Source organism: Canis aureus, chromosome 8, assembly GCF_053574225.1.
Source record: "Canis aureus isolate CA01 chromosome 8, VMU_Caureus_v.1.0, whole genome shotgun sequence".
Lineage (NCBI taxonomy): Eukaryota > Metazoa > Chordata > Mammalia > Carnivora > Canidae > Canis > Canis aureus.
In genome coordinates, this window is record NC_135618.1 from 68,448,031 (window position 1) to 68,464,768 (window position 16,738).

General features: G+C 43.9%; 1 protein-coding gene and 1 non-coding gene across 3 annotated transcripts in view; both read left to right on the forward strand.

Annotated features, from left to right (window-relative positions):
• Window positions 1-990: 990 nt before the first annotated feature.
• Window positions 991-16,738, forward strand: part of LOC144319574 (zinc finger protein with KRAB and SCAN domains 1-like) — a 64,067-nt gene continuing 48,319 nt past the window's right edge. The window contains exons 1-6 of one of the 2 annotated variants that reach the window (XM_077907868.1): window positions 998-1,149; window positions 8,416-8,512; window positions 11,454-11,969; window positions 12,220-12,373; window positions 14,352-14,443; window positions 14,702-14,828. In XM_077907868.1, the coding sequence (XP_077763994.1) occupies window positions 11,544-11,969; window positions 12,220-12,373; window positions 14,352-14,443; window positions 14,702-14,828 (799 nt within the window). In that variant the 5' untranslated portion in view covers window positions 998-1,149; window positions 8,416-8,512; window positions 11,454-11,543. Of the gene's footprint in view, window positions 1,150-8,415; window positions 8,513-11,453; window positions 11,970-12,219; window positions 12,374-14,351; window positions 14,444-14,701; window positions 14,829-16,738 lie in introns of both variants that reach the window. The other variant, XM_077907871.1, reaches the window with a different exon arrangement.
• LOC144319814 (U6 spliceosomal RNA) lies at window positions 7,418-7,521 on the forward strand. The gene has a single exon (XR_013385525.1). It is a non-coding gene; the product is annotated as a U6 spliceosomal RNA (small nuclear RNA).

The following is a 16,738-nucleotide window of genomic DNA, read 5'->3' on the forward strand; positions in this document are numbered from 1 at the left end:
GGGCATACCAGCCACCTATCCAATACAACTAGTTTTGAACTATGTTTAAAATAATAAATAAACAAGATATGGCATATATATGAAAGTGGAGAGGAAAGGGATAAGTGAAAGCCATCACAGACTTGGTTAGGGTGGAGGGATTACAAGTGATTATTTTTCTCCACTTTGCAATTTTCATTTAATGATATTGTAATTGCTTTTTAGTTTTCAAGGTTTTTGTTGTTGTTGTTTTAAGTAATAGGAGTCATGCAACCACTACTAAGTTCAGTCTCTCTCATGAACTTGACTTGGAACATAGAGCAAAGTTACAACCATTAAAGCCAGGTCACCCTTGCAAAGAAAGTGGAGCAAGGTTGACTTTCCCAGGTAAAAGTGAAAGCCAGAATTGTTGTAGGTTGTGAAAGCACCCTGAGGGCAAAAGTGTCTGTAATTACTCTGAAAACGTTCAAACTGTTATAATAGCATACGCCACACGGGCAAAACTAGACTCCTATAACGACTTTGGTTGTGGAAATCCGTCCTTTGTCCCCAGGCCGAAGATTTGGAAACACCGCGCACTCAATTGGCCGACATCTCTAGGACCAGAGAGAAGCTACCAGGGCAGTTTTGTGAAACCAGCCACCTCTGGCTTCATTTTGATCTTCCTGTTTACACACCCTTGTGTCCGTTGCTCTGCCACAGACATGCAATTACTAAGAATCATTATTGCTTGATAATCACTATAATTACTGGATGGAAAGGACAGGAGAAATCGAATTATCCTATGGATTGCTGTGTGAGCCGGGCAGCCTGTTTGTGTCTGGGACGCTTGAACCCGGCCTCCCGCCCGTCCGCCGCATTAACTCCCCGCGCAAAAGCCCGGAGCGGTAACGTGGAGGCTGGAAGCTTGAGCATCCAGAACGCCAGCCAGGTCCAGCTATCCCGGCACCGAGATGCAAAATCCTCCAGCGCTCCTAGAGGGGACCCGGAAGCGCAGCCTAGTCCCGGAAGGCGAGGTGCTGACACACTTCCGGCCTTTGTGACTCGTTGTGTCTGTGTCGAGGCGTCGGGAGGGCCTAGGTTCGTGTGCAGCGCCCTTCGGCCGGTCTGAGCCCCAGAGTCAGCTCCCCTTTCTCGCCCAGCGCCCCCAGGCCGCTCTCGGGGCTCACGGTGAGACCTGGGGCCGTCCTCTGGGGAGGGCGGGCGGGGCCGCAGGGTGTGTGCGTGAGGGTGGGCTCTGCAGCTGCGGCCCCGGGGTCCCCTCCTGGCGGTCCGGGCGGAGTGTGGAGAGAGCCCCAAGCCCCTGTCCGTCCCCAGGCCCGGCGGTTGGAAGCGCCGTCCCCTGGGAGACGTCCCGACCCGCCCCCGGATGCAGGCGGGGAGGGGGGGAGGATCTGGTGGCCGGGGGTGCACGGAGCCCTGGGGACAAGCCGTCTGCGGGCCCCTACCGGAGCCCTCGCCTGCAGTGTCGTCATCGTCGTTTGACGTTTCTGAGAACCGGGTTCGTGAGCGAGCCGACCCCTGTCTGATTTTACTGCCCTCCTTTCGTCGCCATTTGCTTTGATTCCAGTGAGATTTTTTTTTTTTTTTCTTTCCGAGGTCCTTCAGGACCTCGAGGTGAAAAATGCGGAAGGCCGAGTAGTGGACACGTTTCGAGGTGCCGCTTACGTGTTTCCAAATCACCTGCTTCTCGCCCCACCCCCACCCCCACCCCCAAGCGGTGATTAAAGAGTATTTGAAGCTTAGAGTGGGTAAAGACGTGATTCGGATCTAGTAGAGGTTTTAGACATCCCACTGTGTCTTTCCGCCTTGCGGAATATTTTGAAGACTTTAAAAATGATCTTTCCGGAAGATTAGGTGGATTCTCCCCCACCCCCAGTTCTGGGTCGTTACTCTGCTTGTCTTAGAGTGGATGAAGAGTGAAGGGAGTTTTTGGAAATTGCACCAGGCCATTAGGAGACTGAGTGACCTTGGATGATACGGGACTCTTCTCCAGCTCTCAGTTTTGTCATCTTTAAAATGAACTCGATTTTCTCAAAAGGCCCTTCCAGCTTTGAAATGATTTGATTTAGTCAAGGTAATTAAGAAATCCAGCTACAGTTTAGCCTGACACTAGGGAGGGCCCCTCCCCTCCCTTTCCTGCAGGGCCTCCAATACACAATAAGATACTTTCATTATAGAGAGTGCTGTTACATGGCCTGGGACCAAAGAAAGCATTTATTGTACAGGCCAGTGCTAGGCCGATTGGAGGTGGTTAGTAAATACTTGTTGAATCCAATTGTGAGGAATTCATTGTAACCAGATAAACGAAGTACTGTTAGTATATATGCTGGCCAACTGTGGAGAAATAGCTTACCTTACATAGGGAACCATAATGATAATTTGCCCCAGAATGTATCTCCAAGTTTGTATTGTCTCTGAGTTACTGTGCAAGATCAGGCAGTTTTCACCAGTGTGAAAGTACAAACAGGGAAGCTGGCTACGTAATACAGATAGTCTTTTGCTGATTCTCTACTTGATCTGAACGTTTCATTTTTTTTCTATCTTTATATTACACCTAAGTACAGGTGAGTGGTATGTTAAACTTTACCTTTTCATTTTGAGGTAGTTTTGGGTGGTCTTTGGGTAGCTAGCTGTCTTTCAAAGGAAGCTTTTTCGTATTTAAAAAAACTGGGGGGCACCTGGGTGGCTTAGTTGGTTAAGCATCTGCCTTGGGCTCTGGTCATGATCCTGGGGTCCTGGGATCGAGCCCCTGTGTTGGGCTCCCTGCTCAGTAGGGAACCTGCTTCTCCCTCTCCCTCTGCTGCTCCCCTGCTTGTGCTCTCTCACATTCTCTTCTCAAATGAATAAATAAAATCTTTAAAAAAAAAATTAAAGCTCTGTTAAAAAATCAGGAAGGGGGTGCGGTTTGTTTAAACTTTCAAGACTAGGGCAGCCTCGGTGGCTCAGCGGTTTAGCGCCGCCTTTGGCCCAGGGCTTGATCCTGGAGACCCGGGATCGAGTCCCACGTCGGGCTCCCTGCATGGAGCCTGCTTCTCACTCTGCCTGTGTCTCTCTCTCTCTCTCTCTCTATCTCATGAATAAATAAATAAAAATTAAAGGATAAATAATAAGCTTTCAAGACTATGCCCTGGAAAAGATACTGGCCTGTTTGGAAAATAGCCTTTGGAATAAATTGAGCTGGTAACTACAAGCCCTTTTTGTAAGAAAATCGTTGGTATTTATCCTCGCTGAGAACCAGTTGCTGGGGGTAATCTTATCTAAATCGGATAGGGTGTCAGAATGTTTTTCAGCCCAGAAAGGACCCCAGAGGTAGTTTTTTACTTCCCTCCCCCATGTGACAGATAAGGGCCAGAGAGGTTGAATGACTCACTTGGGGATGTGTAACTTATTTGTGGGAGATGAGAATGTAGGTATTCCAACCTATGCTGCTTTCAGGATTACAGGAATTCTCCGGTTGCTTAGTCTTTTAAGCAGGCTGAAAATTGTAAAGCACAGTTCTCTTACCGTTTTTTAAAAAAAATTAAAGCACCTCTCTAGTGCCTACTAAATGCCAGACACTGTTTTAATTGTCTTATATATGTTAATTCATGTAATCCTCACAATAACTCTGTGAGGAAAATGTTTTTTCTCCCCATTTGCACAAATGCAGAGAGAGAGATTGACCTGCCTAAAATTATTGACCGGAAAGTGGTGGTACAGCTTATTGAGATACCCCAGGTAGCCCCTGGAGCTAATTTGAGGGCAGTATTGAGTGCTGTATAAGTGGGGGGAAAAAAATAGATAACACTGTAAATTTAATCAAGTATTTCTTAACACTAATATTTGCAAGGAATCATACTAAGTGGTCTAAGAGGTGCAAAGGAGCATACCCTGGAGTGCCTGGCTGGCTCAGTTGGTGGAGTGGGGGACTCTTGATCTCAGGGTGGTGGGTTTGAGCCCCACTTTGGGCATAGCGCTCACTTTAAGAAAAAAGAAACAGGGATCCCTGGGTGGCGCGGCGGTTTGGCGCCTGCCTTTGGCCCAGGGCGCGATCCTGGAGACCCGGGATCAAATCCCACGTCAGGCTCCTGGTGCATGGAGCCTGCTTCTCCCTCTGCCTATGTCTCTGCCTCTCTCTCTCTCTCTCTCTCTTTCTGTGACTATCATAAATAAATAAAACTTAAAAAAATAAATAAATAAATAAAGCATACCCTTAGCAGTCCAGTTGAGGAAGAAGGCATGAAAAACTAAATCACAGAGAAAGAAATATTGTAAGAACTTCCATGGCAGATGATTGGTAGAGAGCATTTGGGCCAGAACTTTAGAGAGAGGAGAAAAGATTGTTTGCTGAGATCATCTGAGAAACCTAAAATAAAACCCAGCCCTTCCATTGCTGTTGTGACTTTTCTCTTTACCAAAGGAGCAGAAATGTTGAGGGATGGGGGAAGAGAGGATGTGCCTGTGCTCTCATCTCTGTCCTTTTGGATCTTACTTCCTCCTCAGTCTCTTCGTATGGAGTCCTACTGACCTAAGAAGTATCCCACTCTTTTTTTGCAAGCAAGCTCTGCACCTATTGTGGGGCTTGAACTCTCACAACCGCAATATCAAGAGTTGCATGCTCCCGCGACTAAGCCAGCAAGGTGCCCCCGAAAGTATCCCACTCTAAAACTCTTGCCTATGCAGGATACAGATCAAAATTCCTTTCCTTCCCGTATTCTCCTTAGTATAGCCGAGACACGATAAAATTTTCATAAAAATAGAGATTTCTGATGCTAAGCTAGTTTCTTCACCAGTCCTGCTCAGTTAATGGACTGTTGGATGGTCCCCCCTGGTTAGATTTGAGATGATTCCTACTTGGATCTCCTGCTGTGTCTCCTTAGCCACACAGCTCTCTGGTGAAAATAGCGGATGGCAGATAAGGCCCATTCCCGGGTGGTCATCCTTCACAGGCACTTTCCTAGGCCCTCCTCTTAAAAAGAATCTTTATGTCCACAGAAGCTCTTCCTTAATCCATGTGTGGGACAGAATGAGCTCAGTATGATGGCTATGGCTTGAATTGAGGGGACCCACAGACTGAATTTCAAATCCTGGCTCTAGCATTTAATTGCCATGTGACCTTGGGTGTGTTATTTTAAGGTCAGTGAACCTTAATTTTGTCATTGTAAAGGGAGATGAGAATTGTAGCTACTACCTGCTAAGATTGTTACATGAAAGACTTAGATGGTGCTTTCCGTGCATCTGAGTGAATGTTCTTGAACAGCGATGAGGGGTGCGAGGCATTTTAGCTAAGCTCTGAAGGATAAGTAGGATTTGAAAGGGCAGAGAAGGGCAGCCCGGGTGGCTCAGTGGTTTAGCCCCGCCTTCAACCCAGGGCTTGATCCTGGAGACCCTGGATTGAGTCCCGCATCAGCCTCCCTGCATGGAGCCTGCTTCTCCCTCTGCCTGTGTCTCTGCCTCTCTCTGTGTGTGTGTCTCTCATGAATAAATAAATAAAATCTCAAAAAAAGGGGGGGGGGAGGGCAGAGAAGACTAGGAGAGGAGATCCCAGACATAGACTGTGAGGTGAGAAAGGGATGGTGATCAGGATCCAAGGCATATTTAGGAGATACTCATTTTGTGGATAGAAAAGACTCACAGGAAAGTAGAACAAATCAATGATGGACAGTGAAGCTTGAGGGGAAACTGGAACCAGGTACTACAGGGTGGTGCCTGGAAAGCCACAGAGTTTTTGTAAAAATAACCTGAGAGTAACATAGGACATGAAGTAGCGGGGAGGGGAGTGAAGAGAGAAAGCCAAATTTGATTCTCCCTGGTGCTTGGAGACTGAATCCATATAAGGAGAGAGGAATCCAGGAAGGTGAGACTTGGGGCCTTAGTGATTGAGGTATTTGTAGAATATCTGATCGCTAATTACCACTAAAAGGAAATAAGTGGCAGGGAGAGTGGTGATATTTTGAGTAGTTCTTATTTCTTCTGAGTTTAATGGAATTAAGCTGCCAGGCTCTCTAGTTGATAAGTTCAAAGAAGACTGTCTTTGAGGAGCTTAGAATTTAGTTGGGAGGTGATAGGAACTGCAAGCCAAATAAGGATAATGTAAGGAGAATATATGTAGCATAAACAGGAACAAAGAAAGATTGAGGATGTTCAAAAGAGAAAGATCTCTTAGTTAACTTGGAATATGAGGAGACCTTTTACATCCTGAAGAGTAAGTAAAAATTTGATCAACAAAGTTGATATGGTGGGAAATTGTTCACAGCAAAGGCTTGAAGATTGACAGTTACATCCTGTGTGTAGGGAACATGAATGGCCACATAGACTGAAATATGGGGGATCATTACTAAGAAACGTAGTGGGAGATAAGACTGGAAAAGTAGAGTAGGCACTCAACTGGCAGATACCAAGGATTCACTGATGCTAATTGAGGGGAAGGAAGGAATGGCCAGAAGTATTCTTGGGCAATACTGCACTGACCTCAGTTTGTTGCTCTAATTGGACTGGGGAGAGATGGCAGCTGGAGAAACTGCAGGACCCTGTCACAAGTTTAGGTGGGAGATCTGGAGCCTGAATTAAGGGTGGTGGAAAGTAATTGTGGGAGGCTCAGCAGGAAAAGGTGATCTTCCTTTTGACTTTTCAGAATGCAATTAAAGGGGGCACCTGGGTGGCTCAGTTGGTGGCTCAGGCTCAGGCTCAGGCTCAGGTCTTGATCCCGGAATTCTGTGTTTGAGCCCTGCATCAGACTCCCTGCTCAGTGGGGAGCCTGCTTCACCCTCTCCCCTGCTTGGGCATGCTCTCTGTCCTCTCTCTCTTTCTCTTTCAAATAAATAAAATCTTAAAAACAAACAAACAATGCAATTTAAAAAACTTAAGGCTCATAGGAATTATTTAGCCTCCAGTTGGGAAGAAGCTAGCCAAAGGAGTGATTTCTCAGACTGCCACCTCACTTCCTCTTCTGCTGGAGGAAGCTTTCCTTTGGAGGTCTTGGCTATTCTGATACCCCAGCTCCAGGGGTGCCTTTTGCTAGAAGCCGCCTTGTAGACACATCATTTACTTCTCTAGCTCCTCTAGCGCTGATGCTGAAAGCTTCTTAGAACGGTTGGCACATTCTGCTTTGTACTATAATTATTTGTGTAAAAATAGGAATCAGGCTTCTCATCTTTGTATTCCCCTTAGTCTAGGAGGACGCTCTGCACATTGTAGATCTAGAGAGATGTTTAGGAAATTGAATAATTGGAGCTGTAAGGACTTCACTAAAGCTGCTCTGAAGTTGAAAAACAGATATATTTACTGCAGCAAAGAAGGTGGCTTCAAAATGGGTCTGTAGGAAATCAACAGGAAAGGCTGGAGAATGGGTTTGCATTGGATTTTTTAAGGACAAAGAAAGTAAGCTAGAAAAACTAATCCTGTGATAAATCTCAATTTAAAATCATAGTCTTCGCCATTAAAACAGTTGTCTCCAGTGCTTGCTTCGGCAGCACATACACTAAAATCACTGATACAGAAAAGATTAGCATGGCCCTGCACAAGGATGACATGCAAATTTGTAAAGGATTCCATTAAAACCAAAACCAGGGATCCCTGGGTGGCGCAGCGGTTTGGCGCCTGCCTTTGGCCCAGGGCGCAATCCCGGAGACCTGGGATCGAATCCCATGTCGGGCTCCCGGTACATGGAGCCTGCTTCTCCCTCTGCCTATGTCTCTGCCTCTCTCTCTCTCTCTCTCTCTCTGTGACTATCATAAATAAATAAAAATTAAAAAAAAAAAAAACCTAAAACAGTCATCTTCCAAGCCTTTTTTTTTTTTAAGATTTTATTTATTTATTCGAGAGAGAGAGAGAGAGAGAGAGGCAGAGACACAGGCAGAGAGAGAAGCAGGCTCCATGCAGGGAGCCCAACGTGGGACTCCATCCCGGGACTCCAGGATAATGCCCTGGGCCGAAGGCAGGCACTCAGCCGCTGAGCCACCCAGGTGTCCCTCCCAAGCCTTTTTTTTGGATACATATTCCCATCTGTAAAAATTATTTATAAAAATTGTGTATGTGTACTATTATCCCAGGGTATTTAAGATTTTATTTATTTATTCATGAGAGACACAGAAAGAGAGAGAGAGACACACACACAGACAGAGGGAGAAGCAGGCTCCATGCAGGGAGTCTGATGTGGGATTCGATCCCTGGGTCTCCAAGGATCACACCCTGGGCCAACGGCGGTGCTAAACTACTGAACCACCCGCTACCCAAGGGTTTTGTATAATAAAACAAAAAAATACATTAAATTATGCTTTTGAAAAATAATTTTTGTGCTTTAAATGTATGTGATCCCTTTTCCACCAGAATTACTAACACTCTTTTAATGAGAACCATGTAATTAAAACTGCTTTTTGTTAGTTTAAAAATTCCTGCCTTTAAGGGAGCTTAAGTGTTTCCTTTGGTTAAGCATCTGCCTTTGTTTTGGCTCAGGTCATGATCTCAGGGTCCTGGGTTCGAGTCTGCATCTGACTTCCTGCTCAGTCACCAGGAGTCTGCTTCTCCTTCTCCCTCTCCAGCTCATGTGCGTGTGTGCTCTTATTCCCAAATAAATAAAATCTTATAAAATATAAATAAAATCCCTGGCTTTGGATGGTACAGTAGCTGGTTGCTCTGTCTCTGAAACTTGAATTTGATGCTTTTGAATTGAAAAAGATCCCTCACAAAGATTTGTCAATTCAGGTAGAAGAAACACATTGTCAACTCTGCTTAGTAACTCATGATTGTTCCTATCTTCCATGTTAAATTTTTGTTACTGAAATTCAGCTAGTACACTAGTTTTTCTATACCCTTAAATTTTCTATACCCTTAAATCATCTGTTTCTAGACCCTTAAATCACCTGTTTTTAAAAACTAACCAAAAGGTGAGATGCTTGGCTGGCTCAGTCAGTAGAGCATGATTTTATGGGTTGTGAGTTCAAGCCCCATGTTGTGCGTAGAGCCTACTAATATAGCCTATTAGTTTTAAAAAAGCTAATCAAAAGGTATTTTGTATTTTTAAAAAACAGACTTACAAGACCCACAAAACTTCATTTGGAAAATCTTAAGCAGTAGAAAATACTTACAAGTTTTTTTTAACATGTAGATGATAAAATTTTTCCAGGATACTTAATATCAGTTTTTAACAGTTAAAATTATATAACAGTGGAGACTGTTTCCCAGCATACAACTGTTCTCATAATAATTTTTCTGCACTATTTTTTTAAAAAACAACTATTTTGGGGGCAGCCCCGGTGGCGCAGCAGTTTAGCGCCGCCTGCAGCCCGGGGTGTGATCCTGGAGACCCAGGATCGAGTCCCTCTTCAGGCTCCTTGCATGGAACCTGCTTCTCCCTCTGCCTGTGTCTCTGCACCTCTCTCTCTCTCTCTGTGTGTCTCTCATGAATAAGTAAATAAAATCTTTAAAAAAAAAAAACAAAACAGCTATTTTGTCACTTATTGGTTGACCTCTTTGATTTAGATTGACATTGGTTTTTACCTACTAATCTGGGTAAGACCTTGCTTTAGATAGAACTTTATCTATGCCATTTGTTTTTGCATGTGTATTTGCACCATTAGTAATTCTCCAAATTGTAGTTTCTCTGCCAGGGTCTAAGCTGCTTGTCTTTTTCTTTTCTTTTGAACTAGAATTGAGTAACAATATGTTAGTTTCAGGTATACAACATAGTGATTCGCTATTTGGACAAAATGATCACCACAGTAAATCTAGTTAATGTCTGTCACCACAGGGGCACCTAGGTGGCTCAGTGGTTGTGTCTGCCTTGGCTCAGATGGTGATCCCAGGGTCCTGGGATCGAGTCTTGCATCAAGTTCTCCGCAGGGAGCCTGCTTCTCTGTTAGCCTGTGTCTCTGCCTCTCTGTGTGTGTCTCGAATAAGTAAATCTTAAGGGGATCCCTGGGTGGCGCAGCGGTTTGGCGCCTGCCTTTGGCCCCGGGCGCGATCCTGGAGACCCGGGATCGAGTCCCACATCGGGCACCCGGTGCATGGAGCCTGCTTCTCCCTCTGCCTGTGTCTCTGCCTCTCTCTCTCTCTGTGACTATCATAAATAAATAAATTTAAAAAAAATAAAATATATATATAAAATAAATAAATAAATCTTAAAAAAAAAATCTGTCACCAGTTAACAAATTTTCTTTTTCTTGCGATGAGAATTTTTAAGATGGCTTAGCAACTTTCAAATGTGCAATACAGTATTCTTAATGCTAGTCACCACGTTGTACATTATATTCTTATGGCTTATTTATTTTAGACCTGGAAGTCTTACAATTGACCTCCTTCATGCCTGGCTCCTATACTTGTCTCTTTTATGAAGGCAAGATTCATTCAAGCTAGATAAAATAATCCATTATTCCACATAACTGGTCTCAGATAAACCGAGAAATATCACAATACCTAAAAGTGAGCAAGTGAAATGAGGGTACTTTGGCAGCTCTCTGTGTGAGGGAGGGAGGCCCCCACTTTTCCCTTGGGATGTGCCGTGACATGTGACAGTTCAGCACTTAACAAGGGGAGGGTGTGATGTCAATTTGCAACATGCCATCTGTAAAATGGTACTAGCGGTTGTGCCTCCTTGCTAGGGCTATTGTGGAAGGCAATAAAATAATGCGTGTACTGCCTGGCACCCTGTTAAATAACACTGTGCTTTCACTGGGCTGAGTGTTATAAAAGCATGGTGTCCTAACCTAACCTGCTGTCCTCCTGGAGATTAGGTATTCAGATTCAAGCAGACACCCTGAGGATGGAATTGGCTTATTGGAGATTTTTCTCTGCGAGCCTTTTTTTTTTTTTTTTTTGATGATTTTATGTGTTTATTTGAGAGACAGAGACAGCACAAGCAGGGTGAGGGGCAGAGAGAAAAGGGCAAGCAGACTCCCTGCTGAGCTGGGAGCCCCACTCAGGGCTAGATCCCAAGACCCTGAGATTGTGACCTGAGCCTAAGTCAGATGCTTAACTGAGACACCCCATAAGATTTTACTTTTAAGCAATCTACACCTAATATGGGGCTCAAACTCACAACCCCAAGATCGAGAGTGTCACTTGCTCTATTGATCAAGTAGCCAGGCACACCTCTGCAAACCTTCTTTCTTTCTTTTTTTTTTTAAAGACAAACCCAATTCTTTTTTTTTTTCTTTAGATTTTATTTATTTATTCATGATAGAGAGAGAGAGAGAGAGAGAGAATGGCAGAGACAGGCAGGGGGAGAAGCAGGCTCCATGCAGGGAGTCCGATGCCAGACTCGATCCCGAGACTGCAGGATCACGCCCTGGGCCAAAGACAGGGGCTAAACTGCTGAGCCACCCAGGGATCCCCATGCAAACCTAATATGTAAAGTGACAGTGAAAACAGTACACCCCTGGAGGCTTTTTCTTTTGCCATTCGAAGGTTGTGTTCAGTGCCTTTGCAGCCTTATGTGAAGGGGTAACACAGGTCACTTTTCATAAAAACTCTAATAATCTTGTTTCCTGCATCAGGAACAGTACCGAAACATATCCACAAACATCTCCTAGGACAGGAAGGAGAGCACAGACCCTGTTTGGATCAAGCCCACTGCCTAAGCCTGAATGATGACTGCGGAGTCGAGGGAAGCCACAGGCCTGTCCCCCCAGGCTGCCCCGGAGAAGGACGGGATTGTGATCGTGAAGGTAGAGGAGGAAGACGAGGAAGACCATATGTGGGGGCAGGATTCCAGCCTACAGGAGACACCTCCTCCTGACCCAGAGATTTTCCGCCAGCGTTTCAGGCACTTCTGTTACCAGAACACTTTTGGGCCTCGAGAGGCTCTGAGTAGACTGAAAGAACTCTGTCACCAGTGGCTACGACCAGAGATCAACACCAAGGAGCAGATCCTGGAGCTGCTGGTACTGGAGCAGTTCCTTTCCATCCTGCCCAAGGAGCTCCAAGTCTGGCTGCAGGAATACCGTCCCGATAGTGGGGAGGAGGCTGTGACCCTTCTAGAAGATTTGGAGCTTGATTTATCAGGACAGCAGGTAAGAAGAAGTGTGAAACCTATTGTGTGTAAGCATCACATGGGCTTTAAGCCTGGAGCAAACAGCAAGTTACAATTTAGAGCTGGCACCAGTAGTATTTATACTGGTTACTCTTTCTGCTCTGCTCAGATTCTAAAAGGCGTTCTGGACTCCTTCCCCTACATCCACTGGTCTACTTACCATCTTTTTGTTTGTTTAAAGTCCAATTGAAAAAATGATTTACCTGCAAGCCCACTCTATTTGTCCTCAGGTCCCAGGTCAAGTTCATGGACCTGAGATGCTCGCAAGGGGGATGGTGCCTCTGGATCCAGTGCAGGAGTCCTCGAGCTTTGACCTTCATCATGAGGCCACCCAGTCCCATTTCAAGCATTCATCTCGGAAACCTCGTCTCTTACAGTCACGCGGTAAGAAGCAAAGTTTCATGTGGGGAAAAGCAAACTATTCGAGATGGGAGTGCACTCTCTGTGTTGCTGAGGGTCTGTAATTAAAAAAAAGAAAGAAAAAAAAAAAAGCATGCTTCTTTTTTATCATTACACACTACTGTCATTATTAATTAAATATTGTGGAAAATCTAACTTATAGGCCAACCTCAGGAGTTGATGTTACTGAGAAGGTAAATGAAATTAATTTGGGAGGACATTACATTATTCTTGGAATTGTTAGCATTTTGGATGTGCAGCAGATTTTATTTATTTATTTTTTTTACAGGAAAGTACTAGGAAGAAGTTATATATTTCCAGCCTGGGTTTTGAAACACTCTGGTTAATGTCATAAATTGCCTTTAAAGAAGGATCATTTTTAAAATTTATTTTATTTAAAATGTATAAAAGTATTGTATAACCTTTTTTTTCTAGTTTTCAGAAATTTCAAACAGTGGGAAAAGGATGGAAAAAAATTTTTTTTTATTTGAGAAACAGGGGAAAAATCATTTCAGGGTCATCTACATAAAAGTCCGTTTAATTTTTTTTCCTTTGAGGTAAATATTAACAATATCTTTAATCCAATTTAAAAATCAAAGTAGGTGCATAGAATATCATTAAAAACAACATATTAAAAGTCCAGTTGTTGAAGAAGAGTTGATAAAGGCACGTTTCTTAACCAATGTGTTAATTTGTGATGACATTTAAGGCCAGGAATATTAGAGCTTCAGAAAACATTCTCTTCCATGCATTCTGGAGGAATCTGCAAATCAGTGCATCCACTACTGTCCATCCAGTCCCAATCATCTCCTATGCAGGGCTTGTGAGGTCTCTCCACACTCCCTCCACAAGGGGGAAATCAGAAAATTGAAGAGGATATTTTTAGTTTTAAGTGCCAGATTAGAGTTTCCCTTTGCCAGAGTAGCAGTTTTAGAGACCCTGTCACAAACAGTTGATACTTGTAAATAGTTCTCCTTGGAATTCAGCTGTATGCTTTTATTCTCAGATCCCTCTTGGCACTACTCCTTTTCCAGAGTCTTTCCTAGTTCTTGGAAGTTTAAAATGCTGGATACTTGATCTTTTTGTACATTTTGCTTTAGCTTATAACTGTATGGTCTGAAATAGTTACACATGGTTTAGTAATTCAGTTTCAAATTCATTGCTCTTATTCTTTGCAGCTAGGGCAACATCATCTGTTTATCTAGCAACATTTCCAAATCTAATATTACTTGGCAAGGGAAGATTTTAATTTTGTGGTTTAAAAACTTGTATAGTTGTTCTTACATATTGCAGTTTGTGTGATCGTGTGATAGAGGTCTTATGTTAGATCAGGTGTCAACCCATACTTCTGTGTACTAGTAAATGTCTTGGTGATATTTGAACCTTGTATACATCTTCTCAAAAAAACTGGCTAAGTGAGGGAGAAAACGGGAAGCATAAAAAATGGCCAGAAAAGACCCCCTTTGTACCTTGCGTTACAAGATATTACTCCTAAACGTTGTTAACGTTTGTGTTTTCCACAACTAAATGAGATTGTGATGCTCTGGTACTATTCCTTGAACTGGAGAAAATTCAGTTGTGAGCCAAACTTGAATCATGGACTGAAAGTTACCTACTTCCATAGCTGAGAATAAGAAGCCGGGTTGGCTCTGCCGTTCTTAGCTGTGTGCTATTAGGCAAGTCATTTACTCTCTTGGGATTTGGTTTCCCCCTCTTTAAAGAGATTGAACCAGGTGATTTTTAAGGACCTTTTTTATGACTCCTTGTGACTCCTGCCTAAACGTCTCGGGAAAGCAGAGATCGTTACTTTTCCTTCGTTAGATTCTCTGTAGTTACCTATTCTATAGTTAAACACTGAATATCAAACACACAGGTGCAGGAAAGAGAGTGCCCTGGGGTCCTTCTTGGACGGGGGTTCCAGAGCAGAGCTGATTTTACTCATAGCTCCTTTCTCCTCCCTCAGCTCTCCCTGCCACACACGTTCCTGCCCCTCATCACGAGGGGAGTCCCAGAGACCAAGCGATGGCATCTGCACTATTCACGGCAGATTCCCAGGTGAGCTGTGGGCCCCTCTGCCCTCCTGAGACCCTGGCTGCCTCTCTTCCTGGAGCTCTTTTAGCTCTCTCCACCCAGGACGCAGTTTTGATGCCCCTCCCCACAGAGTAGCCCCACTCCCACCCTCCGCATCCGCCAGAGCCAGAGCCTGGCATGGTCACCTATTCTTTCCAACTCTATCCCTGACTCCAGGTTTGGGTGATGGGATTGTCCCTAAGCTTTGGGGGAACTGAGTGTGGGGATCTCATATTATTTCAGGCAATGGTGAAGATCGAGGACATGGCCGTGTCCCTCATCCTGGAGGAATGGGGATGTCAGAACCTGGCTCGGAAGAATCTCAATAGGGACAACAGGCAGGAGAATTATGGGAACGTGTTTTCCCAGGGTAAGACTGATGCAGCATCATCGTCTAAGATTGTTTTGTGATGGGTGTTTTTTTTTTGGGGTTTTTTTTTTGTTGTTGTTGTTGTTGTTGTTTTTTGGTTAGTTGTGGGATCTCTGATGTGTTCAGTTGAGAGTTGACAAGGATTGAAAGACTACTGAGCCCCCTCTCTTCAGGCCAGGTAGAGGAAGGAGCCCATTTGTGTTCATTTAACCCCCAGCACCTGATACTGTGATTCCCTGATTCCAAGTGGATTTTTTAACTTTATGTAGTTTTTGCTATTTGAAATCAGAAGTCCTCTCATGTTCTGAGTTCTCACCTCTTGAACCACTTTGATACTTAAGATTCTTCTCCAGCCTCTGTGGGCTGTAATGTAGGTGCCTCTGTCAAGGGGATGGAATCTGTTTTTCTTATTATAAAGGTCCAGGTGAGACCTAATCATCAATCTGATCCTAACCCAGGACTGCATTCCTGGACTTACTAGGCATCCTTCCATGGGCTTTCTGCCATCTTCCATCCTGGGAGTGCTGCTCCACAATAACTTTGTGTAATTCATGGCTTGTGCCTCCCTTACAATTAGGATTCCCTGTTTCCGACTACAGTGGTGCTCTTCTATGGAGAGGTCTGCTTCCATAGAGTAGCAGTGCAGTTAAGAACAAAAACAAGCTCTAAGAGGCATCAGCCAGTTCAGACAAGGTGACACAATTGACAAACATTCCCATTTGTCCTCTTCCCTCAATCCCTGGAAGACAGTCCTGCAAAGCAGTTCTCACATAGTTGTGTCATGGGAAGTCCACAGTGAGACTTCTGCCTGGGGAGGGCAGAAGGTAGGTGGGTGAAGGGAACTGAAGAAAGAATATTCCTGAAGAAGCTTCAGCTTTTATTTTGAACCGTAGACCTAACTGGGTGAGTGTTTCTTGGTATTTGCTCTTTGGACCACGGTCTGAAAATTAAGCCAAGTAACTGATCTGTGTTTATGAGCTAAGTATTACCTACCCCAGGATAACTTCAAAAAGCAAACAAAAATCAGATACAGTCTGGGAACTATCCCAATTACCAAGGACTTTGGATTGGAATTCAAAAGAAGTGGACCAATTTCCTCTTCCTTAGGAAGGGTCGGTATTTATGCGATTTCATCACTAAAGCCAGGGCTTAGATACTTTTCTTTCTGTGGTTGCATTCAGGGGCCTCTTTGGGATAGCGCAAACCCCCTTGGAAAGGGTGCTTAAGGCCAAATAAATAATAGGGTTGCAACATCTTGGGTTTTTTCCCAAATGAATGTAAACATCTATAAAATAGTGCATGTTCATTGAACAATTTTCACTCTCTACTTAAAAATAATGATGCACAGACTCTAGCAGATTGTAATAAAGATATATTCCAATGTTTTCGTGTGCTGGTTGCCAAATGAGAGGATCATCTTTGCATTCGTAATTTTTTTTTTTTAACATCATCTCCTTTGTGGAACATGTCCAGGATTGTTTTCAGTGTCTTTTCTGTTCTTGGGTATTCTCAGTGGTCTGTCAGTGAAGGTTTTAGTTATGTTTACTAATGCCCCAACCAACTTCTTTGCCCTCACCCCGGATACTTGAGCACTGTCAGCTCCGGGCTGCTCTTACTGGAGGAGAAAATCTCATGTATCTGAAGATCTGTCTACCTGCCAAGTCCAGAGCTCTTGTGTTGTCCGTTAACCATGGACTTGTTAAAAATCTCACAGAATTGGAGTATTCACTCTTCCTTTATTAACTGTTTACATGCCTTCCTTTGTGGGCTGGTACCCTTACTGTTTCTAGGCAAGACCTGTCCATTTTCTTCATTCAAACTCATGCTTAATATTAGAAATGGAACATGGATTTTTTTAAATGTCTATTCCTCCATATTAATTATTGGGTGACCAAATTGTAGAACTGTGA